This window comes from Balaenoptera acutorostrata, chromosome 15 (genome assembly GCF_949987535.1).
Source record: "Balaenoptera acutorostrata chromosome 15, mBalAcu1.1, whole genome shotgun sequence".
NCBI classification, from domain to species: Eukaryota; Metazoa; Chordata; class Mammalia; order Artiodactyla; family Balaenopteridae; genus Balaenoptera; species Balaenoptera acutorostrata.
The window spans coordinates 63,053,521-63,078,561 of NC_080078.1; the positions used below are offsets into that span (position 1 = coordinate 63,053,521).

The 25,041-nt window shown below is 47.6% G+C and overlaps 1 protein-coding gene across 6 annotated transcripts in view; it reads left to right on the forward strand.

The window, feature by feature from the left end:
* The window catches only part of HCK (HCK proto-oncogene, Src family tyrosine kinase), a 40,933-nt gene that overhangs the window by 9,877 nt on the left and 6,015 nt on the right, over positions 1-25,041 (forward strand). For 3 of the 6 annotated variants that reach the window (XM_007193301.2, XM_028169341.2, XM_028169342.2), the window contains exons 2-11: positions 5,181-5,298; positions 7,909-7,951; positions 8,314-8,416; positions 9,244-9,342; positions 12,502-12,605; positions 16,164-16,313; positions 16,780-16,932; positions 18,579-18,758; positions 19,604-19,680; positions 24,403-24,556. In XM_007193301.2, coding sequence (XP_007193363.1) covers positions 5,182-5,298; positions 7,909-7,951; positions 8,314-8,416; positions 9,244-9,342; positions 12,502-12,605; positions 16,164-16,313; positions 16,780-16,932; positions 18,579-18,758; positions 19,604-19,680; positions 24,403-24,556 — 1,180 coding nt within the window. In that variant the 5' untranslated portion in view covers position 5,181. The remainder of the gene's footprint in view (positions 1-5,180; positions 5,299-7,908; positions 7,952-8,313; positions 8,417-9,243; positions 9,343-12,501; positions 12,606-16,163; positions 16,314-16,779; positions 16,933-18,578; positions 18,759-19,603; positions 19,681-24,402; positions 24,557-25,041) is intronic. The other 3 variants (XM_007193302.2, XM_057530173.1, XM_057530174.1) reach the window with 3 other exon arrangements.

Genomic DNA, 25,041 nt, shown 5'->3' on the forward strand with positions numbered 1-25,041 from the left:
CATCTACACCTACATCCACATCCACATCTACACCTGCATCCACATCCATATCTACACCTACATCCACATCCACATCTACACCCACATCTACACCTACATCCACATCCACATCTATAGCTACATCCACATCTACACCTACATCCACATCCACAGCTACATCCACATCTACACCTACATCCACATCCACATTTATAGCTACATCCACATCTATAACTACATCTACATCCACATCCACATCTACATCCACATCTCCATCTACATCTATACCTACATCTACATCTATACCTACATCCACATCCACTTCCACATCTACATCTACATCTACATCCACATCTATACCTACATCTACATTCACATCCACATCAACGCTTATGGAAAGAGAGTGCCTTTTCCCTAATTTTTCCAAGAAAACCCCAGGGCAGACTCTGCCTCGGCTAGGATCACATACATACCTATAACTGAACCAAGCACCATTGGTTGTCGGGGGACATGGAATTCTCTAATGGGCTGGACCTGTACCAAGTTGTCAACCCCTGAAGGCAAGGGTGGGGTTAGCCCCCTGAAACCCCACTGTGTGGGAGAAGCTGGGTGCCCAAGGAATATCCAGGCACTGTTATCAGAAGAGGGATGGATGCTGAGGAAGCAAGAGCAAAAAATGTTCACTATACCCGGTTCTCAATTAGAATGATCACGTGAATCACCTGAGCCTTGTTAAAACGCACATTCTGATTTGGGAGGTGGGGCCCGAGATTGCATTTCTAACACCTCCGGTACGATGATGCTGCTGGTCTTCATGCTGGCCACACTCTGAGTAGCCAGGCACTCTGTTCCATTTCTAACTCACTTCAAGCAGCTGTGCAGTCCCCACTCTGCAGAGAAGCCCTGGGATATATAAACCTCTTCCCTCGCCCTCTCCCTACCTCCATCCCATGGTTTCCAAACTCACCCAAACATCAGCGTCATCTATTGGGGAACTACTTGTCAACATATAGCAGACTTTGCTGCCAAATCACTGTTCACTGTGTTCTTCAGTGACCTTTATAGGATGATCCGCATAATAAATTCTCTTTTGAATTTAGTGCTCAAAAAACATTTGTTTCTCTCAGTAAATTGCCATGCTTCCTGGGATTTTATGTTAACAATGTACAAATTCCCATTTTTATCTTGGCTGCTAGGAAACTCAGAGATAAATCTAGTACCCAATGGCAGTAGCAGTAGCACCCTAGGCTTCTGGTTCAATAATCTTTCCTTTCTAAATGGTGTAGCATAACCCTTTTTGAGTCTTGAAGTGCTCTGTATATGGTTTAATATTATAAGCTCCCTCAAATCCTTTTTGAAAGTCAGTGCTTCTTTGGAACATTCTTGAGTTTCCCCAAATCTTTATTGAAATCCTTCCCATTCTTCAAAACCCAACTCATTATCCTGCTGCTCAATTATTATAAACAGGTTGTTTTTCCTATGAACAAACTAACATACACATGTTAGTGGCAGAACCCGGATATATATTCATTTTACAAAATGGCTTGATATTATATATGTTTTGCAGTTTGCTTTCCTCACTCAATAAGTATTTTAGCAGTCTTTGCATGGTTCTGACTGTCCTTGCCAATCCCTAACAGCTTCTTGGGAATGTAGTTCTGTATGTCCAACCTTCCCATCCCAACTGGAGCAGGAACCAGGTCCTGATGCTTTTACTTTGGCCTGACTACATAAAGCGTGGGCTCTGGGCATGCATTTACTCACTAACCGTGCATTATGCTCCTACCGTGTGCCAGGGAGGCACTGAGCTAAGCGCTGAGGGACACAGACATGAACAAGACCAGCTTCTGCTGTGCTGCAGAGATGGAACATTCTGTATCTGCACTGCTGAGTACAGTAGCTTGAGCCACAGACAGCTCTTGAGCACGTGAAACATGGCGAGTCCTAGCTGAGATGTGCTGTACGTGTAAAACACACCCTGGGATGTGAAGACTCAGCATGAAAAAGAAAATATATGTATAAAGTATCTCAATGATAATTTTATATTGATTACATGTTAATAATTTTGACATATTGGGAAAAATAAATACATCTTAAAATTAATTCCCTTGTTTCTTTTTACCTTGAAAAAATATGGCTGTAGAAAATTTTTAATTATATACGTGGCCATGTTACATTGCTAGGTCTAGTGGTCATGAAAATAAGCATTTCTGAGGCCGCTCCAGACCAGGCAGTAGAATGGTTCTCTTGGCTCAGGGGGAAATCACATTTTATGCAAATTTGACTCCTGCCAGTATATCACTTTAAAAAAAAAAAAAAGGGGCTTCCCTGGTGGCGCAGTGGTTGAGAATCTGCCTGCTAATGCAGGGGACACGGGTTCGGGCCCTGGTCTGGGAAGATCCCACGTGCCGCGGAGCGGCTGGGCCCGTGAGCCACAATTGCTGAGCCTGCGCGTCTGGAGCCTGTGCCCCGCGACGGGAGGGGCCGCGATGGAGAGCGGTCCCCGCACCGCGATGAAGAGCGGTCCCCGCACCGCGATGAAGAGTGGCCCCCGCTTGCCGCAGCTGGAGAAAGCCCTCGCACGAACCGAAGACCCAACACAGCCAAAAATAAATAAATAAATAAATTAAAAAAAAAAAAAAAAAAAAAAAAACTTTATTGTGCAAAAATTGAACTAATGGGAATTCCCTATTTTAAAAAGTTAACTTCTAGAGTGTTGTGGTATCTCTAAACTTGTAGGCCAAAAGACTTGCAAACAGTGCTTGCTTTACGCTCCAGGGCAGTGCCACATCTGCTGGTGAACGGAAATGGTCATGGTTAACATTTCTGTTGCGCTTATTGTGCGGCAGACACCTTTACTTCTCAACTCATCTGTGATTGCAGCCACCCCGGGAGGTAGAACCCCACCATCCATGGATCATGCATGTTCATGCCTTGGGAGACCCATCCCTCAAGACCCTGTGGCCATGCTGAATATGTAAATTGATGATGTAAGGCATACCAAATAGGTGCTCAGAGAGGTGGAGGGAGCTGCTCTACCTCACACAGCCATGCTCTTCCCAGAACACCCTTAAGTTAATCAAAATATACGAAATGTAATATGATTGTATGTCATACAAAACCACACAATACGCTGTTTTATTTCCCACAACTGTAAGTCATATTTATCGCAAGTCAGAGAGGTATTGGTTTTTGTTTTCAATGCATACAAGTACATTATAAAGCACTGATTAATTGCAATAATTTTTCAAAATAATGATCTAGCACTCCAGGAGTCTGGATTAGTTCCTTACTTTATTCACAAAAGGCGAATGAAGCAAAAACCGCTTAAGTCTTGATGTGGTAAACTGTTCCCAGTTCCCACCAGGCCAGACAAAAAACATCCTTGTAAATAAAAAGAATCTTTAAATAAAAAATAACTCTCGTAAACCTAGGAATTTGGGGTTATTTCTTAAGCCACAAACACATGTTTATTTTAACAAGATAAGTATAACTGAGTTCTAACTGCTTCAGAAGAAAATTGTGATTGTGTAGAGATGAGGAAAACAATTACTTCCTTATGCAGCTGCTCACAGCCTATCTTCTCAGCAAATACATGTGCACATTTTGAGAAAAGAAAGAAAAAGTTTCTGCCACTTTAACAATTAAGTTTTGACTCTGATCAGGTAAAAGTGTTTTCTTTAAGTGTCTTTAAATTTGATTAATCCACCAGCAAAGTCTGTCAGCTCTACCTCCAAAATGTCCCCCGAATCTGTCCACTTCTTACCCCCTCAATAGCCACCACCCCGGGCCAGGCCACCATCCTCTCAAGCCTGGACCCCTGCAGTGGACGGGGCTCCCTGCCCTGCTCACTGAAGTCCATACTCCACCGAGCACACTGAACCCCATCATCCTTCTGCTTGAAACTTTCCATGGTTTCCCATCATCCTTAGAGTCAAATCCAAACTCCTCACAAGCTGGGGCACCCTCGTCACATGCTATCCTCTCCCTCCTGCCTGTGATCTCCAGTCACACTGGCCTCCTTTCAGTGCCTCCTTTCAGTGCCTCTTGATTCTCTTCAAGCACATTCCTTTGCACTTGCTGTTCTCTCTGCCTGGAACACTGTTCCCTAAGAGTGTTACATAACTGGCTCCTTTGTGTCAGTCAGGCCCCAGGTCCAATATCACCTCCTGAGAGAGGCCTTCCCCAACCGCCCTGTGTAAAGAGGCCCCGCATAGTTGTTCCCGATCACATCCTCTTTTATCGTCCTCACACTTTTCGCTAACTGAATTTATCTTGTTATTTATTTGTTACCTGTTTATCGTCTGTGTCTCCCATCCATCTCCAGAGTGAGCTCCGTAAGGGCATGAACTTGCTTGTCTTAATCATGGTTTAGAAGAGTGCTCAGTAAATGTTTGCTGAGTAAATGAATGGTTGAATGACCAAATAAATCCATGAGAGAAAGAAGGGAAGGAAGTAAAAAAGAAAAAGAGGTGGGTGGGGGGAGGGAGGGAAGAAGGAAGGAAGCTGTTAGAAGGCAATTATAAAATGATATGAGGAATATGGTGACCTTGATTGTTTGAGCCACATTATGTGACCTGATCTTTATCATTTAATATAAAATGTTCACATTATATAATGAGAGTATAGTTTTACTTTACCATTTGCTCTGAGCCTGACTCTGTGTTGAGTATTTCCCCACCCACGTGCTTTCTCATCCTCCCAACACCCAGCGAGTAGGTTGCATTATTATCCCCATTTCGCTGATGAGGAACTGAGACTGGGGAGCAGGGGGAGTGGTAAGTGAGCTGCTAGTCGGGGAGGGAGGGGCCAAGCGTCAGCTCAGGCTTTCTGACCCCAGAGCTGGCAGCTCCCACCCCCACCACTCTGCTCCGAGGCTCCATCTGTTGAATTTCAATGATCATCACGATTTATTCTCTGAATAAACTCCCCATCGCAGGGGTCCTTGGTAGCATGACTACGACAGCTTGTCAGCTCTGCGTGGGTGCTGGCCAGACGGGGTGTGGGGAAGCCCAGAGATGACAAGGGCAGAGTGAGCTCCACGTGGCCAGGGTGGGGTGAGGGGGGCAGAGAGGGGGAGGGGAGACAGGGAAGGTGACGGGGTGCCAGCCTGGGAACAGAGTGTCTAGAGCCCAGCATCAAAGACTCCCCCGTGTGGGGCTCAGAGCAAGCGGGGCTCATCTCCCTTCTCTCTACCACAGGATGGGGTGTGTGAAGTCCAAGTTCCTCCGGGATGGAGGCAAGGTCTCAAAAACGGAGCCCAACACCAGCCCACACAACCCTTTGTATGTGCCGGATCCCACGTCCTCGGGCAAGCGGGTGAGTGGGGGAAGAAAGGGGAGACCGGTGGCAGGCCGGGGGCTGCCCCAAACTACCCTCACCGCTTCCTGTTTTCCCAAGGGTGAGCAGGGTGAGTCTGGGGTGAAATGGAGCTGACCGGTCGCTGGCAGCTCCCTGACTCCCCAGGGTACACCTGCACCAAGCACCCAGGGCAGGGATGTCACTGCTCCTTGTCCCACTGCCCAGGCCTTGGCCCATCAGCCTGGGTGACCAGGTCCCAGGGGGCATGGCCGGCCTCACACCTAGGAAGTACCATAAGCAGTACTGAGAGTAATGAGTGAGCAGGTTAGTGACAACAGCAGTTGAAGTAATGACAGGAATGATGACAGTATCAGCGTCATGGCAATAACTGTAATAACAATGGTAGCAATAACAGTAACAACAATACTAGTGGGAATATAACAGCAATAGCAGTAGGAACAAAAGCAGAAAGAGTAAATGAGAGAAGTGGTAATACTAGCAGAGGTTATTTGCTTACTTCTCTTACACTTCTACAGAGCTGACGATGAACCAAGCCCTACCTTAAGTGCATTGCTGTTATTAACACCTTTAATCCTCACAATAGTGCTCTTATAGGTCATAATTTGTATTATACCCATTTTACAGATGAGACACAGAGAGGTTAAATAACTTGCTGAAGACCACCTGGTTATAAGGATTCAAACTTGGGCAGTGCAGGTTCCAATGTCCCAGGGGTAGGTGCAAGAGTAACAGAGCCAAATGCTAGTGTCAGGAACAGTAGTCATGGTGGCAATAGTGGGGGTCGTGGGAGCAGTAGTTGCCACAGAAGTAGCCCCACTAGTAATGGTAGTTGTGATAGTCAGAAGAGCCGTAGCAGTAGTAATAGTGGTGATGACAATAATCGTACTAGTAAAGGGACAACAGTACTAAGAGCAGCAATAACAGTTATAATAATCATTACTGTTCTTTGAAAACCTACTATGTTCCAGGCACTGGAGTGAGGTATTTCTGTTCATTAATCCTCACCAAACACTGAGGCTGGAGTTACGCTACTTTACAGCCAGGCTGACTGAGGCTCAAAGAGGTTAAATGGCTCCCTGGGCTCATACCGCTGGGAAGCAGCAGAGCTGGGTCTCCCTAAACTCAAGGCTGGGTTCTCTCTCCTCTGGGATCCTTTCGTCCATCCCCTTACCTGAGGCTGTCCAGGAAGCACAGCCTCTGCTCGCTGCCTGCAGAGGCAGGGCTGCACTCCCTCCTGGCACCCCTTAGAAGGTTCTTCCTTGTATTGAAGGGAGGCATATTACCCCATAACCCTTACTCCTGGATCACATACCTGCCCCTTAGTCCTGCCCCAAACACATGGAAATGGGAGAAGAGTGGAATACTCACCTCCCTCCTTCTGACACTTGACATCTATTAATACAGCCTAAGGTTACACGAGATCCTGAGCTGACATCCTAAACCCTAAGTCACTCCCAGGTCTGCTTCTCACCTGGCCTGCATGGCCCTGGGCCCTTTTTGTGGCCAGGGCTCCAGGTTCTCAGGTTCTCTGAGGCCTTCTGGCTTGTCAGAAGTGGGAAGCAGAGGATTTTCTCCCACCAGTTTTTGGCTGTTCTCTCTGAGCATCAGGTTTAAGGGACACTATTATCAACCATTCATTGTTCCCCTCATGCAGAGCACTGGTTCAGCAGTCAGTTAGTAACTGAGAAAGGGTTCCCAGGTCAAATCAGTTTGCAAAACACTGAGCCAAACACTCCTTCCCTGTAGGACTCAGAGCCTTTATAAATCTTTGTAATGGGCTTTGTGAATCTCCCCAAAAAAGAATATACTTCTTAGTGTTTCCCAAACCTATTTCTTTAAATTAATGTTTACTTATGTGTGTAACACACAAATTCATTCTCCTTGAAAATAAAAATCACAGATTTCAGTGAAAGCTACAGTCTCTGCTGACCAATGCCCCCCTCCCTAGAAATACCACACCCTACCTCAGAGGTATCAGCTGTTGTCAGTTTGGCGTGGAACCTTGCAAAACTTTTTCCATGAATTTACACTCACATGTGTACAGTATGTGTCCACAGAAAGTGTTTAGGATGTTTGAGTATGTGTTTTATACCAATGTATCATGTTTACCATTCTGAAGAACTAGCTTTGTTTACTCAACAATATATCTTTGAGGTCTCGTTGTGTCAGGAATGAAGCGGCCTCCGTCTTATAAGGGCTGCTTAGAGCACCACAGTGTAGGCACCAATTCCCCTTTTTACAGACACTTAGGTTGTTTCACATACATAGTGGAGCCTTTATTCATGGGCCATGTTGGTAGACCTAGGGTTTCTTCAAACATAGCTTGGAAAACACTGATCTGGACCAAGCCCCCCACTGTATGTCGAGGGGAAGACACAAGTACGTCCCGCAGTACGTCCAAGGCTGAAGGCAGAGCCTACAACCCAAGAGACCTGCATCCTTGTGCTGGCTGTGCTCCTAATGTGCTGTGTTACCTTGGGCACTTCCCAGCCCTCTCTGGGCCTCCTCCCATGACTCACGGGGCTGGGATATCCTTTTTGACACAGACCTTCCATGGCTACACACACACTATTGGATTCATCCCCTTCTCCCATTTCTTCCCCACAGTGGCCTGACAGTAGCAACGGCAACCCACCAGGGTCCACAGAAGGTAAGTAGCTGGCAAGCACGTGTAGTGGAGTCGTGTTATGTAGCGGATTAGGTTAGGTTCTCAGTCAGAGCTTGAGGCAAAAATCCCAAACAGTCAAAACCACTCTTGAAAATCCCATAAATTTCCCCCGAAGTACTTAGTACAGGCTATTGTTTTTCTATAATGTTGTTTCATAACATGAACAAAACTCCGTTAGCTATAAAATCAAGAATCGCACCCGGCATGGCAAGATGCTTACTTATATCACGAGACAGACACATCAAGGGGTCCAGGGCTGGGTGCCAGGTGTTGGGGTGGGAAACACCCAGGACTGTGGGTGTGCTCAGATAAAGCCTCACCATCCCACATGTCTCTCTTCCCAGCAGGTTCTGAGGAGATCACTGTGGTTGCCTTGTACGATTACGAGGCCATTCACCATGAAGACCTCAGTTTCCAGACGGGGGACCAGATGGTGGTCCTGGAAGAGTGAGTCCCCATTCCACTCCCCTCTAAGACATACCTATCTCCAATACTCAGTTATGCTCTCTTGTGCTTCAGTAAAGGACCTGATAAACTATATTACACTAGGGTGTAAATGACTGATGAGAACCTGATCATAATAAAGGAAGAAGAGTTTGCTGTTAACCTGGCTTACAGCCACAGTAAAGGGGCTTGCATACTTGCTAATGGCATATCCAGGCAAGGATGGACCGTAGAAAGTGCTTTCTCAGGGAAGCCTTCCTTGGGCTCCTCTGATTAAGCTTCAGCCTTACCTATGGACCAGACCCCGCTGAGGTGACTTTGCATTCAGAAATCCATGGATCTCTGAGCTTGCTACCTCCAATCTCCTACCATCTTCACCATCGGTGGATGTAGTGTCTAGTATGTCCTGGGGCCCAAGGATGGGAGTGGTTATGCTTGGTCAGACTCCTGAGCCCACTCCTTCTGGCTCTCAGCCCCAACGAGCCACTGTGAGTCTGCCATGGGCATAGGGCCCCACCTTACATATGGCTAATAAGGCCAAGGCCACAAGTCCAGGGAATAAGAGTGAGGCCAAAGACCTAGGACTCTGAATGCAGGGACAGGGCTTGATTCCAGCCCTGGGAGGACCCTCAGAGGCACAGTGGGGATTGTTGTAAAGGTATTTACCTTAATCACGGGGTGAAGGCTGGGGGCTGGGACAGTAGTGGCCCTGCCCCTCACCCTACCAGCTTCCTGGGGTTGGGGGTATTCCAGGCCAAGGCTGGGGGGCCTAAGAGGCCCAGGAGTGGTCCTCCTGCCCTCCGACCCCTTTGCTTCCTCCTGTCCCTCAGATCTGGGGAGTGGTGGAGAGCACGATCCCTGGCTACCCGGAAAGAGGGCTACATCCCAAGCAACTACGTTGCCCGAGTCAACTCTCTGGAGACAGAGGAGTGAGTATTCTATTTCCCTGCCCTCCAGAAGGAAGCATGAACAGAGCCAGCCTTGCTCCGGCCCCAGGGCCTTTGCACTCACTGTCTCCCCTGCCTGGCACACTCTTCCTAGGGCTCTTTGCCTGGCTGGCTCCTTCTCATCTTTCCAGTCTCAGAGAGGCCTTCCCAGTCTCAAGCAGGTCCCCTCTGAGACTCTTTCTCATGGAAACCTGTTTTACTCCCTTCTAGACACTTCTTACTAGCAAAAATGATCTTGTTTCCTTGGTTGTTCACGGGTTCACTGTCTGCCTCCCGCACTAGAACGAGAGTACGTGAGGGCAGGGACCTTTTCTGTCTGCTGCCGCATCCTCGGCACAGGCTGGCATGCGGTAGGTGCTCAGTGAATATTTGTTGGATGAAGTATACGGCTGGGCCGAGCAGCATCCTCTGAGAGGCAAGCCAGCCCATACCCGGCCGGTCACCCCTCACGTGACTCATCAGCACACATGTGCCTGTGCCTCACCGAGCCCTGTGCCAGGCGGGGGCTGCAGAGTCCATGAGACATCCCCCACTCTCAAGGAGATCCCCGTAACCCATCATTCTTGACTGCAGGCTCTTTGTGTCCTACTTGACTCTGAAAACATAGACAGTTAGACTTCATCCATCCATCCATCCACCCAGTCATCCCACAGACACTTGTTGAGCACCTACTGTACCCCCAGCCCTATTCCAGGGATACTGGGTGACTCAGGCAGGCTTCCTCCCTGGAGATGTTCACAGTGTGGGTGGTGAGATTGACAAGTAAAAAGATGGCTACACTATAGGGTGGCGATAGATCCAATTCAGAATCAGCCAGTCAAAAAGTTGAAACCTGACAGTCCCCATGGTTTTATCTCCTTTGCCTCCTCCCTCTGGCTAGATGGTATTGAGGGTTTGGGATACTTGTCTGTTAAAAATTAAAATGTTTGGGCTTTCCCCATCTTAAAGTCACCCCTTTCTTAGTGCTCATGAAACCTCTTTGCTCTTTGAAATCTCCCCTCTGTGGCTGTAAGGAAGCCCCCACTCCCACTGCTGACCTTCTGTCCTGGAACTCCCCCAGCACACCCCCTACATGCTGCAGGGGGTCTTGGCTGCTTCTCTCTCCTTCTCGGCTTTCTGCTGGGGCGTCCATGCGCTCTCCCCACTCGGGGCTCTGAGCACTTACAGAACCCCTGCGCCACGCCTCACCTCGCAGCAGCTTTGGAAGAGGCATGGATGGTATTACTCCTTAAAGGCAACATAATTGCTAAGCGGAAAAGGCTGGGTGCAGAGGACATCTCTGGTGGGTTATCATTTAGGTGATAACCTAAATGGCTGGTTCTTGAACTTGAGTGCATCAGCAGCACCTAGACGGCTGGTGAAAACACTGGTTTCTGGCCCCCACTCCCCGATTATCTGATTCATAATTTGCATTTCTAACAAGTTCTCAGGTGAGACGGATGCTGTTGGTCCAGGGACCCACCTTGAGAACCACTTACCTAAATACCTATGTGAGTCTTACACTCCTGGGTTCTTGTGTCTGCATCAAGAAACTGCTCACAGAGGCTGCCTCTGGGGAGGGCAGCTGGGGCACTGGAATCAGCATGGGATGAGATCTTATTTCCTCATCTGCCTTGAAATAGGCAATATTTTCAAATGTTTCAAAATGCAAATGGTGCAGAAGGACATAGAATAAAGAGTGAAAAGTGTTCCTCCCACCCTATCCCCACCCAGCTACTTCCCTTCCAGAAGCAACCAGTTTCTTGTATGTCCTCCCAAATGCTTTATACTTGATTAAGAAAATACATATCTCTCCCTCCATTTTACACAAGTGGTAGATGGAACACACACTGTTCTGCTCCTTTTGTTCAGCTCTTCCGTGCAGCACCTACAGTATTCCTCCTTTTCACAGCTGCAGCGTCTGGCGCGTAGATGCCCCACTATCCCCTGCCAGTGGTCACTTAAGCTGCTTCCAGTCTTGTGCTGCAGTGAATCTCCTTGTGTATATGTCACTTCTCCCTGTGCAAGATCGGTGGGATAACTTCCTAGGGATGGAATTGCCAGGGAGATAGCTCTTACTCTGTACCCTTTAACATTGCTTGAACATTTTACCATGGCATTAATTACTTTACCAAATGAGAGCAAAGAAGGCAAGTGGGAGGTGTAGAATGGTGACTAAGACCTTGGGCTCTGGAGTTAGACTGCCTGGCTTTGAATCCTGCCCCCACCACTTCCTAGCTATATGACGCCAGGCAAGTTACTTGCTTTCTCTGTTCCTCAGTTTCCTCATCTATAAAGTGGGGATAATAAAGGCAATGATTCCACAGCATTGTTGGGTGGATAACAAGAACTTGAAGAATGTCACCTGTATGTCTCCCCAGTTGATAGCAGAGGAAACAGAAGTCCAGAGAGGGAAAGCGACGTGCTCAAAGTCACACAGCAGATTTGTGGCAGGGTCAAGGCCAGCTGACCTCTGGTCTGGGGTTTTTCCATCACAGCACATGAACTACTCCTCAGGGAATGGATTTGGTTGCTGCTGCTTGAATTTTTCCACCCAAGATCCCAAACATCCTGGGAGTATGAAGAAAAGGTCCAAGGATATGGTCCCAAGTATAAAATCATTTGAAATCTCACATTTTAGCTTAGAAATGCATGCCGACTTTATATTCACTCTGTATCCACAGAGGAGGGTGAACTGTGGCAGTAACAAAGCTCAGCCCTCACTCACATGGGCCTCCAAGACCCTGAAAAGATGGTTAAATGTTCTTGTGAAATTTGCAAAAGTAAGATTTTTGACCACGGTTGGTTAAGACTGCTGTATTTTTCCACCCAATCTTTCTGTGCATAAGCTTATCCCTCACATTGGGTGGTGCTGGAATGACCACAAGCATTTTGTATTTGTAACGCTGTGTTATTTTTCTTGAAGAAAGCTCCCCAAATTGCATAAGTTTCTGCCTCAGCAAACTGGATTCACCAGTTTGGTAAAATGTCTGTTTTCATGTTAAAATGTTAAAAGAATGGTTGTTTTCCCCAAAAGAATCTGAGTAAAATTGATCCCGCAGGGAGCCAGGCCCTCAGAATCCTGGTGCCGGGCAAGAGCGCTGAGAGCCGGCCAGGATTGTCTGCCACGGGTTCACACGCTGCAACCCCCCTCCCCTCCAGGTGGTTCTTCAAGGGCATCAGCCGGAAGGATGCAGAGCGCCAACTCCTGGCCCCTGGCAATGTGCTGGGCTCCTTCATGATTCGGGACAGCGAGACCACCAAAGGTGATGCAGGCCCTCCCAGCCCTGTGTCCCTGCCCACCTCCCCTACCCCACGGGGAATGCCCTGGGGGATGGGGGCCTGAACAACTCACCCAGCCCACTGTGGCTTCCAAGCTTCCTCCTGCCCTTTGCGCAAGCCTAGTTTGGGCCTTCTCAGCCCCCAGAGCTGGCGGCTTAGGCCGATGGAAGTAGGAGGCAGTGACCGCCCCTAAAAACAACATCCTGCTTGTATTCTTTTAAATATTCATCAAAATATATCTTGTCCCTAAACCTGATTCCTCCCTCTCTCCATAAGAAAATGGGTGGGATCAGGCTACAGGAGGAGCCCCCAAGCCAGGCTTCGCTGGGACCCTGCTTAAAATAGCTCCTTTGAGATATTTGGAAGTTTTGATGTTGGTGGCCTGCTTCCTGAAATTTATGTGCTGTGAGGGTGGCTTTGTGCCGGGTCATTGCACAGGAGGCAAGAGCAGTGCCCCAAAACAGTGCGTAACTCAAACTGGCATCAACTGAGGCCAGTTTTCCCAAAGGAATGAATGTAAGTAGGAGTCTTGTGATTTTGGATTTCACACACAGAGTGCACCTTTACTATGGTGTTTAGACTCAAGACTGCTTGGTTCAAAGAAATCAGTAAATTGCATAAAGTGTAACCTCACAGTACCCTGGGCAAACAGTTTTGGGGCCATCAATCGAAGGCATCTGTGTGACCTTCTATTCACTCCCTAGGTATCTGAACTGGGGAAGCCTGAATGTGGCTAGAACACCACTCAAAATCAGTGTTTTGGGTCAGTGAATATTTAGGCTTTATTTCCTCCCACCCAACAAGCCCCCTTTCAGCCCCCAGAGGAAAAGAAACGGACAAAAAGGTAAAGCCGTACACAGCCCTCGGCTTCTCTTCTCCCTCTGGGCCATCTTGCACACAGGGGCAGACCTACGGGGCAGGAAGGTGAGCTTGGGCCACCGTCACAGCCCTCAGAGGTGGGGGCATAGGCGGGTTCGCCGAGTTAATAAAACTTGCAGCACAAGTGCCCCAAATCCTATCCTGCTGCTTCTTGGATTCTGCTCCTCCCCATTCAGCATCAGCGAAACCAGCCTCACCTTGACTGGGAAGAGTGGCTAAGAGTGGGGTCCCAGAGCCTGCTGCCTGGGTTTGACTCCCAGCTCTGCTACTTACAAGCTGTGTGACTGTGGGTGAGTTACTTCACCTCCCTGGACCTCAGTCTCCTCATCTATAAAATTGTGGTGATATAAAACCTCTACCTTGTGGGGTTATTCATTCACTATAATGAATAATATAATTTATCATAATACATGTAACTATAATTCATTATAATGAATATTATTCCTATTCATTCATTTTTTCTTTCATTCATTTTTTTATTCAGACAAGGTTCTTAGTGGCTAGCATGTATGGTCAAATGTTATTCATGCAACAGTTTAAACCTCCCCCAAATCCTATGACATGGTGCTACTGTGGTAGAGAAAACTGAGAGACAGAGAGGCTAATAACTTGCCCAAAGACACTCAGCCCACAAATGGCAGAACCGTGGCCATGGACTGAAAGACGTGTGTGTTTCTGGTCTATGTGATGCCATGTGTATTAGGTTCCTATTGCTGTTGTAACAAATTACCACAAGCTTAGTGGCTTAAAGCAAGATAAATTTATGATGTTACAGTTCTGGGGGTCAGAAGTCTGAAATCAGTCTCACTGGGCTCAAGTGTAAGTGTCCGCAGGACTGGTCCCTTCTGGAGGCTTCACAAAAGAATCTGTTTCTTTGCCTTTTTCAGCTTCTAGAGGTCACCAGCATTCCTTGGCTCATAGCCTCTTTCTCACATCTCTCCAACCTCAACTTTCCATCTTCATATATGCTACTTTGACCTTCTTACTTCCTCTTATAAGGACCCTTGTGATTACACTGGGCCTACCTGGATAATCCAGGATGACTTCCCCATCTCCAGATCCTTAACTCAATCACATCTGCAAAACCCCTTTTACCATGTAAGGTAATATATGCACAGGTGTCAGGGATTAGGACACGGACATCTTGGGGGCTGTTACTCAGCCTGCCACAGCATTTAATGTTTACACTTACATTTCAATGTTTATACTGTAATAATTGAACTGGATATTTTTACGTTTGTTTTATCTTTTTGCTTGTTTGTTTCTAAATAGCATTTCTACCAAACTGGTGTGGTACCTTGGCTTTTGTGATTGATAGATAGATAGATAGATAGATAGATGATAGGAAGAAAAAGAGATAATGAAGATGATGATGGCCAACACTTAATGAGTGTTTACATCTTGAGTACAAGCATTACTTCTTTTTTTTTTTTTTTTTTTTTTTTTTTAAGGATTTTCTTTTTAATTAATTAATTTATTTATTTTTGTCTGTATTGGGTCTTCGGTTCGTGCGAGGGCTTTCTCCAGTTGCGGCAAGCGGGGGCCACTCTTCATCGCGGTGCGGGGACCGCTCTTCATCGCGGTGCGCGGGCCTTTCTCCATCGCGGCCCCTCCCGTTGCGGGGCACAGGCTCCAGACGCGCAGGCTCAGCAATTGTGGCTCACGGGCCCAGCTGCTCCGTGGCATGTGGGATCTTCCCAGACCAGGGCTCGAACCCGTGTCCCCTGCATTAGCAGGCAGATTCTCAACCACTGCGCCACCAGGGAAGCCCCTTTTTTTTTTTAAATTAATTTATTTTTGGCTGCATTAGGTTTTTTTTTTTAACATCTTTATTGGAGTAAAATTGCTTTACAATGGTGTGTTAGTTTCTGCTTTATAACAAAGTGAATCAGTTATACATGTACATATGTTCCCATATCTCTTCCCTCTTGCATCTCCCTCCCTCCCGCCCTCCCTATCCCACACCTCTAGGTGGTCACAAAGCACAGAGCTGATGTCTCTGTGCTATGCAGTTGCTTCCCACTAGTTATCTATTTTACATTTGGTAGTGTATATATGTCCATGCCACTCTCTCTCTTTGTCACATCTTACCCTTCCCCCTCCCCATATCCTCAAGTCCATTCTCTAGTAGGTCTGTGTCTTTTTTCCCATCTTGCCACTAGGTTCTTCATGACCTTTTTTTTTTCCTTAGATTCCATATATATGTGTTAGCATACTGTATTTGTTTTTCTCTTTCTGACTTACTTCACTCTGTATGACAGACTCTAGTTCCATCCATCTCACTACAAATAACTCCATTTCGTTTCTTTTTATGGCTGAGTAATATTCCATTGTATATATGCGCCACATCTTCTAAGCATTACTTCTTTTAACCATCAGGCAATGGAATGGGGTGAGGAGGTATGACCAATCCCATTTTACAGATGAGGAAACTGAGGCACAGAGAAGTGACATGGTCACTTGTCCAAGGTCTCACAGCTGGACATGGAGCAGCCTGACAAGCACCCAGGAAGCCTGACTCCGCAGCCCACTCCTACCCTGTACTCCACTGAGCAGGTGCCAGGACGGTGCCAGGAGTGGCCTTACAGAGTGTCAGGTTGCTGACACAAGGTGGCAGGCCTCTGAGAGTCCACTCCTGAGGGGTTTCTCTCTGGCCCATGCAGGGAGCTACTCTTTGTCCGTGCGAGACTACGACCCCCAGCACAGGGACACAGTGAAACATTATAAGATCCGGACCCTGGACAATGGGGGCTTCTACATCTCCCCCCGGAGCACCTTCAGCAGCCTGCAGGAGCTGGTGGCCCACTACAAGAGTGAGTCCTGGGAGTTCCCTGGCGATCCAGTGGTTAAGACTCTGCGCTTTTAATGCAGGGGGTGCAGGTTCGATCCCTGATCAGGAAACTTAAGATCCCACATGCCGTGGGATGCAGCCAAACAACAAAAAAAGAGTAAGTCCTACTGGGGCTGCCTCCCAACCGGGGGCCCAAGTGGGTGGGCCTGTCTCCCAGGAATCCTAGTCAAGTGTGCACTGCAACCTCTGAGGCCTGCTGAGGTTTCCTCCCCAGACGAACAGTTGCTTTGGATTCTCCTGACAGCCTTTTGAGCAGGAGGGCAGAGGTGGCATCTCATCATGCTCTGTTCTCTTGGGGATGTCCCTGATGGGGGCGACCCTTCGGAACATGGGCCAGATGCAGTGGACCAGGTGGGGCAGCCCCCGAGAGGAAGCCTGTGGCTGGCCTGGAGCTGGCTGCCCTCAGCTGATCAGGGGTTCTGTTCCAGAGGGGAGCGACGGACTCTGCCAGAAGCTGACAGTGCCCTGCATGTCCTCCAAGCCCCAGAAGCCTTGGGAGAAAGATGCCTGGGAGATCCCCCGGGAGTCCCTCAAGCTGGAGAAGAAACTTGGAGCTGGGCAGTTTGGGGAAGTCTGGATGGGTAAGGACCCAGGGCCGGAGTGGGGAGGGTAAGGAGGGAAGAGGGAGGTCCTTGCTTTCAGGAACAGCCTGAGGCAAAGTGGGAATGCCACCCAGGGCAGAGGGGAGATTTGAATAATAACCATAAAGGAACAATTCTTCAGTTCCTCTCTGATAGCAAACCAAATTGTCCGGCCATGCAAACACTGATTTGCCTTTGAGCCCAGGCCTGTTGGGGTCAAACACTTTCTTCTGGGAAGCAGGAGCCCTAGATGAGGGATCTGCTCCCTCATAGGGAGCTGGGACAGTCTACTAGTTGGGTGTTGAGATAACCTGAACATCTCTTAGGATGATGAAAATTAAGAATGGGAAAGAATATAGGACTTCCCTGGTGGTCCAGTGGTTAAGACTCTGTGCTTCCAATGCAGGGGGCACGGGTTTCGATCCCCGGTTGGGGAACTAAGATCCCACATGCCATGCAGCGTGGCAAAAAAAAAAGAATGAGAAAGTATAACTTGGAGATTTCCAGGTGAGTTCAGTGTTGGCAGCTGATGAACAAGCTGTTCTGAGCACCTGCCGCGTGCCCAGTGCCATGCTAGGGCATTGTGGGGCACCAAAAAGTCATATTCCACCCCTGCTGTCCTGCCTCTAATAACCTAAGAATAGCAAAGCCTGCTTTGCAGAACTGTGGGTGAGACACGATGCCTGGCCCAGTGCCTGGTGCCCCCACTGTGTTTATACTCCACCACGTTCCAAATGGGAGGGAAGACAACTTACAGAGATGCAAACAATTCAGCCAGAAAAAAATAAGTTTAAAATCCACGTATTTTAGCTATATTTATTGAGAGCCTGCTATGTGCCAGGCACTGAATAAGAGAATGTGGCAGAGAAAGTATGGAGAGGAAGGTAAGACAGATTGGGCTGATGAAGTTGGAAAACAAAAAATATTATATGAGGCCTTAGACTCTTACTACAGGAAGACCTCAACTCTGGATTAGAGCTTCCTGGCAGCCAAGGCAAACATGGAAACACAAGCAAAAATGAGATTTACAAGATCAACAAGATGAAGCAGGGAAGGGGTAGGGTGAGGTGAGGGAACAGCATGTGCAAAGTCCCTGTGGTGGGAGGGGGAGTTGGCCGCTTGAGGGACTGAATGATACGCAGGCTGATTGGTGCACAAAAGGCAAGGGGGTTGTTGGTGGATGATGAGGCAAGGTGGGCAAGGCCAGATCATGCAGGGCCTTGTGGACCATGATGAAACTGGCATTTATTTTGAGAGCAGTGTTAAGTTAAATAAACCATTTTAAGCAAAGATAATATGTGTATGGATGTCTGACAAAACAAAGGTAGGTGTGTGAGTGAGTGACATAATCTGAGTGATGTTTTAAGGTTATTCTTTAATCCCTGAAAGAGCCTTTGCAGATGAGGAAACCACAGTTCAGAGAGGTTAAGTGACTTGCCCAAGGGCACACAGCTAGGAAGTGGTAAACCGGCCCTCCAACCCACATCTGTCTGAGGCCAAAGCCCATGTCTCCCCTTCTCTCTCTAAGGGCTGAGATGGGCAGGGAAGGTGTCCTGGAGGAGGCAGGTCTGCACCCGGGTCTTCCAGAACTGTGGGGAAAGAGCAGTGGGTCCTGACCACCTTTCCTGCTCCCTGTTCCACTCCAGCCACCTACAACAAGCACACCAAAGTGGCCGTGAAGACGATGAAGCCCGGGAGCATGTCTGTGGAGGCGTTCCTGGCAGAAGCCAACGTGATGAAAACTCTGCAGCATGACAAGCTGGTGAAGCTGCATGCCGTGGTCACGGAGGAGCCCATCTACATCATCACAGAGTTCATGGCCAAAGGTGCCACATGCTGGGAGCTGGGGATGCAGGCTGTGGCTCCTCCTGGTCAATTGCAGAGTCAAAGGTGACTCTGTCAAGGTTCTTGCCTTCAAGATTTCCCCAGTCTGGCCAGGAGCTCTTCTGACACGAACTCACTGATCATCTTCATATCCACCCACCCCACCCTCCTGTTTAAGGGGGTGAAATCATGTTAGGGGGATGCCAGGAGAAGGGGAGCACATGGGCCCCTGGGCGAGCGGGTAGGGCCAGAATCCCTCTGGGTGATAGGAGAAGAGGCTTCTAGGGGTTCACTGTGAGCCCTAGAGCCTGGCGTGACTCCCTAAACCACCGCCCCCCCCACCATCAGCCACCTTCCCTAGCTGGACCAATGCTCCAGAAAAGAGAGTCAAAGCATTAAGACCTTTGTCAACCTTAAGAGTTGACAAAGCATCCGTTCCAGGCTGCCCCAACCCTGCCTACACACAATCCAGGACGTCTCAGGGATTGTTTTTTTTTAGGCCACCATTTCCCAATCATTTTCAATCCCTGCCCATTTTTCTGTATACAGAAACATCTCACATGACCTCCATTTAGAATGATTCAAAATCTCAAAGCTTTTATCATTTTCTAAACACACAATTATGCCAGCCTTATAAAACCATGCCGCCGGTCATCCAGGCTCAGAAAGCTGTCTCAGTCAAGGAACCAGTCTGGCAATCACAAAGTCGTTTTCCAAACGCCCAAATTCTGTTTCTCAAACACTAGGAGCAGTAAATACTTTTATTTAAATCCATCACTATGAACGATCTTAACCACACACTAAAGTCCTGAGAGTAGTAAATGCTGCTTCCCCCTCCCCGACACAGGCAGCCTGCTGGACTTCCTGAAAAGTGAAGAAGGCAGCAAGCAGCCATTGCCAAAACTCATCGACTTCTCAGCCCAGGTGAGAGTCTAATGGGGAAGTTGGGGGAGGGGAACAGGAAGTCAATTATCTCTTCAACAAATGTTTATTGATCACATACTATAGTAATAACAATAATAATAGCTAACATTTATTGAGTGCTCAGGATTAAAGTATGCTTTTTATATGTGCCTTCTATGTACTAACTCATGTAGTCCTCACATCAACCTGCTAGGGTAAGATTTTTGTTATCTATTCCTTTGTAATCAACCACTCCAAAACTTAGTAGCTTGAAACAACAATGTATTATTTCCCATGATTCTGTGAGGTTGACTGGGGTTGGCTGGGTGGTTTTTCTGCTCCGCGTGGTGAAACTGAGGTTCCTCTTGTGGATGCATTCTGCTGAGAGCTTGCCTGGGGCTAGAATGTCCGAGATGGTGGCTCATCCTCCAAGTCTCTCTCCAGTGGCCCCACGTCACTCAATAAGCCAACCAGAGCTCCTTTACATCCTGGCGGCGAGGTTCCAAGAGGGAATCTTCTAAGGGACCAAGCCGTAAATGAGCAAGCTCCGCTTGCATCGTGCTTACTAATGTCCCCTTGGCCAAAGCAAGTCACATGCCCAGCCCTCGGTCAGTGTGGGAGGGACTGCACAAGAGCATGAGTCCCAGGAGGCATGGTTCACTGGAAGCCACTGATGTAATAGTCCGGCCACAGATACGTAATTGTCACTCCATTTTACAGAACAGGAAATTGAGGCATAGAGATGCAGTGAAGTACAGATGAGGAAACTAAGGCCCAGTGAGGTGAAGCAGCTTGCCTAAATTACTATGTTACTTTTAGGGGATACAGCAGTGAACAAAATGGAAAGTATTGCTGTCCTCCCAGGGTTTACACTTACTAAACAACTGAATCTCTTAGAGAGCCAGGACCCAAGTGGTCCTGGCTCAGTGCCAAAAGAATGCAGCATCCAGCAAAATTAATAATGTCCATAAATCACAGAAACACTTCTTAAAACCCCATTTTCTTTCTCATCTTCCCTTCACTTTCTACAGCTCTTCTCACCCCCAGCCTGAGTGCTTTTTACTCCTAGCCTCTCATTCTCTCCTATCTGTGGGAAAACAGGGGAGGAAAAGTCTGCTATGGGAGTACACGGCTGGAGCACTTAGTCCAGTCCAGGAGCAATCTGAGAAGGCTTCCCAGAGGAAGCGGTCTCTAGGCTGAGCCCTGAAGGATGAGTAGAAGTTAGGCAGATGAAGAGGAGAGGGAAGGGTATTCTAGGCAGAAGAAGCAGCCTGTGCCAAAGCCCAAAGGGCAAAACAAGAGCTCAGCCTGGTCAGTTGGAGCCTGGGCCTGGCAAAAATGAAGGGGCTGTGGCTTGCAGCCTGGAAGGTGTTAAGGGAGAGGGGCACCTGGGCCTAGGGCTGGGCCTTCTGGAGATGCCTAAGGCAGAGCTCATTTGAGTATGCAAATCCTGGGGGGGGGTGGGCAGAGGTGTAATAAAAGACTTTACCTTTCAGAGCCTGGAATGCCAGAGGACTATGGAAATCAAGACCTGGCATTTTCCCTTCAGTGGGCGCTGCCCCGGGGAAACAATAGTCTGGCCTGTTGCTAAATTATAACCATCAAACTGGCAGAAACTGCTGGGTAGAGGTTCACGGACTGGGGCAAGAACCACTCTCCTCATGGCACAGACAGGAAAACAGAAGCCACAGGAGGGAAAGAGGTTCCAGGCCCTTGTGCATCAAGGAGCAGAGGTACACTCAGAGCCCAGGGACAGGAAGGCGTCAACCTGGTGGCCTGATCTTCACTTCCAGACTAGAGAGGCCGGTGGGCGCAGTCAGTGGAGGCTGCCCAGCCCTGTCGCCAACTGGCTGTGGAGCCTCGGATCCGCCCTGGGTCTTGGTCCCTCTATTTGTCAAATGAGGGAATTGGACCATCTCTGTGGTTTTCAAGTTTGAAAGCTTTTTCTTTTTTTTTTTTTAAGCCATAACTCAGTTGGTCAAATGAATCTTATAGAGCAGCTGAATACTTTAAAATAGATCAAAACAGAGCTGCTCTGATTGAAGCAGGTGGCCTTTATTTTGTCCCTCCAACTCCAACATGACCTTGAGGTATCAATTGGATTCAGTTTGAAGAGCCCTGAGCTGGGATATCCCTACAGGCCCTTCCAGCTGGTTCTGTGATTCCCTGATACTCTGAGAAGCAAACCCAGTAACAATGCCTGACATCATGGCAGCCCACTTGGTGGGCATGAAATCTCACCACCTCATCAACCCCCAATTCGTAGACCAACCCTGAACCCAGTCAACCTATCCACTATTTGTTCAGTTGACAAACCCTTGAGAAGAACCACTATATACACATGGGCTTAGGAATCACGTAGAGTTTTGCTATTGACCCCAGCTCTGCCTGTGTAGCTTTGAGCAAATTGCTTAACCTTTCTGAGGGCCACTTTCCTCAACAGGGACCATTATAGCCACTGTTGAAGTGAATAATTATATGCCAGACTCTGTTCTAAGCCCTGATGTAGACTTAGAGTATTAATCCTCACATGACCCCTTGGAAGAAGGTTCTATTGTCCCCATTTTACAGAGAAGAAAAGTGAGGCACAGAGGGTTAAAGTAGTTTGCTTGGAGATCACAGAGATGTGGGGCTCAAATTGAGCTGGTCCAACCCCAGAGTCACCTAGGCATTCTCATCTGCTGTCTCCTGAGTGGAGTTAGTCCCACCTGCCCCACTGAGCTCATGTGCTCATGTGCAAATCCATAACATGAGAGTCTGTCCCTAGGTACTGAAAAATGGTAACGACCAGCATTAGTGCCTGCTCTGTGCCAAACATTCAAGTAGAGTAATGGACACAGACCCTGAGCACGGCTGTCAGATTTCCAGTCCTGGTCTCCACTTGGGCCAGTTAATTATTTCTCTGGGATTCAGTTTTCTCACCTGTGAAACAGTGCTGATATCAATAGTACCTCCCCCAAAGCAGAGAGTAAATGCTATTTAAGTTTGTTAAGTATTATCTTATGATTAGTGAATAAGCTACAACGTCCACCGTTAATGTTACAGCTGTTGTTAACTGTTCGGTCGAGGAACTCCTTATAAATTTTCCACACCCCCAGGTCAAGACTCTGCCTTACCACAAACAAAATCAGAAAGTCTAGTTAAAAATTAAAAAAAAAAAAAAAGTCTCACGTCTTTGTTGGAAAGCCTGGAGCCTCAGACCTCAGTTCCAATGGCCACAGGTGCTCCCTGCTGGCCACTTTCCACAAGTGCACCATCCACTTGCCTCAGACTTTGAACAGGCTTGTGTCTCGGTTTGGTCTGGCCCGAAGTCCCACCTCCCCAAATAATCTCACCAGATTGCACCCAGCTGCAGTTCTCCAGAGCACTGGAGTCCTGGGTAACTAGAGGCAGCTTGGGGTACGGGAAGTGGAAATCCACAGACAGGTTTGAGTCAGAATCTCCCTGGTGGTGTGATCTAGAAAATGTGTCCCTCCTCTGTACAACAGAAATGGTGAAAACGCCTGCCTCAAGGACATTGAAGTCCAGTTTATGAACTATAAATGCTATTTTCTGAGTTTCTGAGGGTTAGTCATAAGCCTGTTTCTGAGGGTTAATGCACAAACCCTTGTAAGTGGATAACGTTTCTAAGGAAAAATCCCACATCTTTCTGTCAGGCTTCCAAGGTCCCACTGTGAATAAGAATCCTCCACACAAGATTGGGATTGACATATATACATTAATATGTATAAAATGGATAACTAATAAGAACCTGCTGTATAAAAAATTAAATAAAATAAAATTCAAAAATTCAAAAAAAAAACAAAAAGAATCCTCCACACAGTCCATTATGCACTCAGCAGCCATGATGACATTAAAATATATATCAGACAATGTCACTCTCCTGCTCTAAGACTTCTCTCTTCCCTTTATGCTTAGAATACAACCCAACTGCCTCTCCTAACCTACAAGGTTCTTCCCAATCAGCAGCCTCCCTAACAACCTCAACTTCCCCCACTTTCCCTCTGGCAACTTCTGATCAGCCACCTGTTCTATGAATACCCAAGCTCACTCCTACTTCTGGACCTTTGTGCCTGATGTTCTCTCTGCCAGGAATGCTCTTATTTGACACACTTTTATCATCACTCAGATCTTTCCTAAAATTTCACCTCATCAAAGCAGCCTTCCCTGACCATCCAATCCAAAACAGCCCTCTACACTTCGTGTCCTATTACCTGCTTTATCCTTTCTTTATGGTACTTATTACCACCCGCAGGGACTTTCCTGGCTCCCCACCTGTTCAAGCAATATGTCTGGCACCCATGAGACACTCAGTAGATATTTGTTGAATGAATAAAGGAATTTTCCCTACCCAGGCTTGGGGGTGAAGGAGGCATAAGAGGTACAGCAGAATGTTATGTGAGCCTAGGTTGTTCCCAGAAGTGGGGTTGGGGATGAAAGCCCGTCGAAGTATCCTGGTTTGTGTGTGTGTAGGTCCTTGGAGAAATAACACTTTTTCCTCAAAGTGTTCTTGGGAAGTCTTGGAACTCTAGAGAAGCCCCAAACTGGCCCAGGCCCTGAGGATCCCGGGTAGACAGAGAAATGCCAACCTGAGCCCAGGACCCTCCCACAAAAAAAGGGGGGGAGCTGGCGCACATATTTTCCAGCTTTCTCACACTTGGACATTTCTCTTCTGCTTTTGGATGAGACCCACCTTGGGCTGGGCCAGATCTGAGGGTAAGGGTGTCTCTGTTTTGGGTGGAGATTGCAGAAGGCATGGCCTTCATCGAGCAGAGGAACTACATCCACCGAGACCTCCGAGCCGCCAACATCTTGGTGTCTGTGTCCCTGGTGTGCAAGATTGCTGACTTCGGCCTGGCGCGGATCATAGAGGACAACGAGTACACAGCTCGGGAAGGTAGGGGATGCTGCCGAGGGCCCCGTGGAGCCCACTTGGGGGGGTCGTGACTGTTGACAGTTAACACCTGTGAAAGTGATTGGTAAAAATGCAAAGGTCTGTCCCAGTATCAGCTGTGAGTCATGAAGCTGGACGGACTCCTTCTCGACATAGTGTCTTGGTCTGCAGAGTCTCCCCCAGTGACAGTGATCGGTTGTAGATTGGGTTAGTCAAGTCATGTTGAAATTAAGGGTAAGAGCAACGTTATGTGTAGTTGACAAAAACTGGGAAGAATCTAAATGTCCACAAATAGTAGAATGATATTTAAATTGTGGTATGTTCACAGAATATAATATTATGTAACGATGAGAACTTACGAACCAGTGACACACGCAAAAAAAAGGATGACTCTCACGGCATAATATCGAAATAAAAGAAATCAGACAAAAAAGTAGATGCTGGATAGTTCCATTTATATAAAATTCAGAAACAGGCAAACACACATG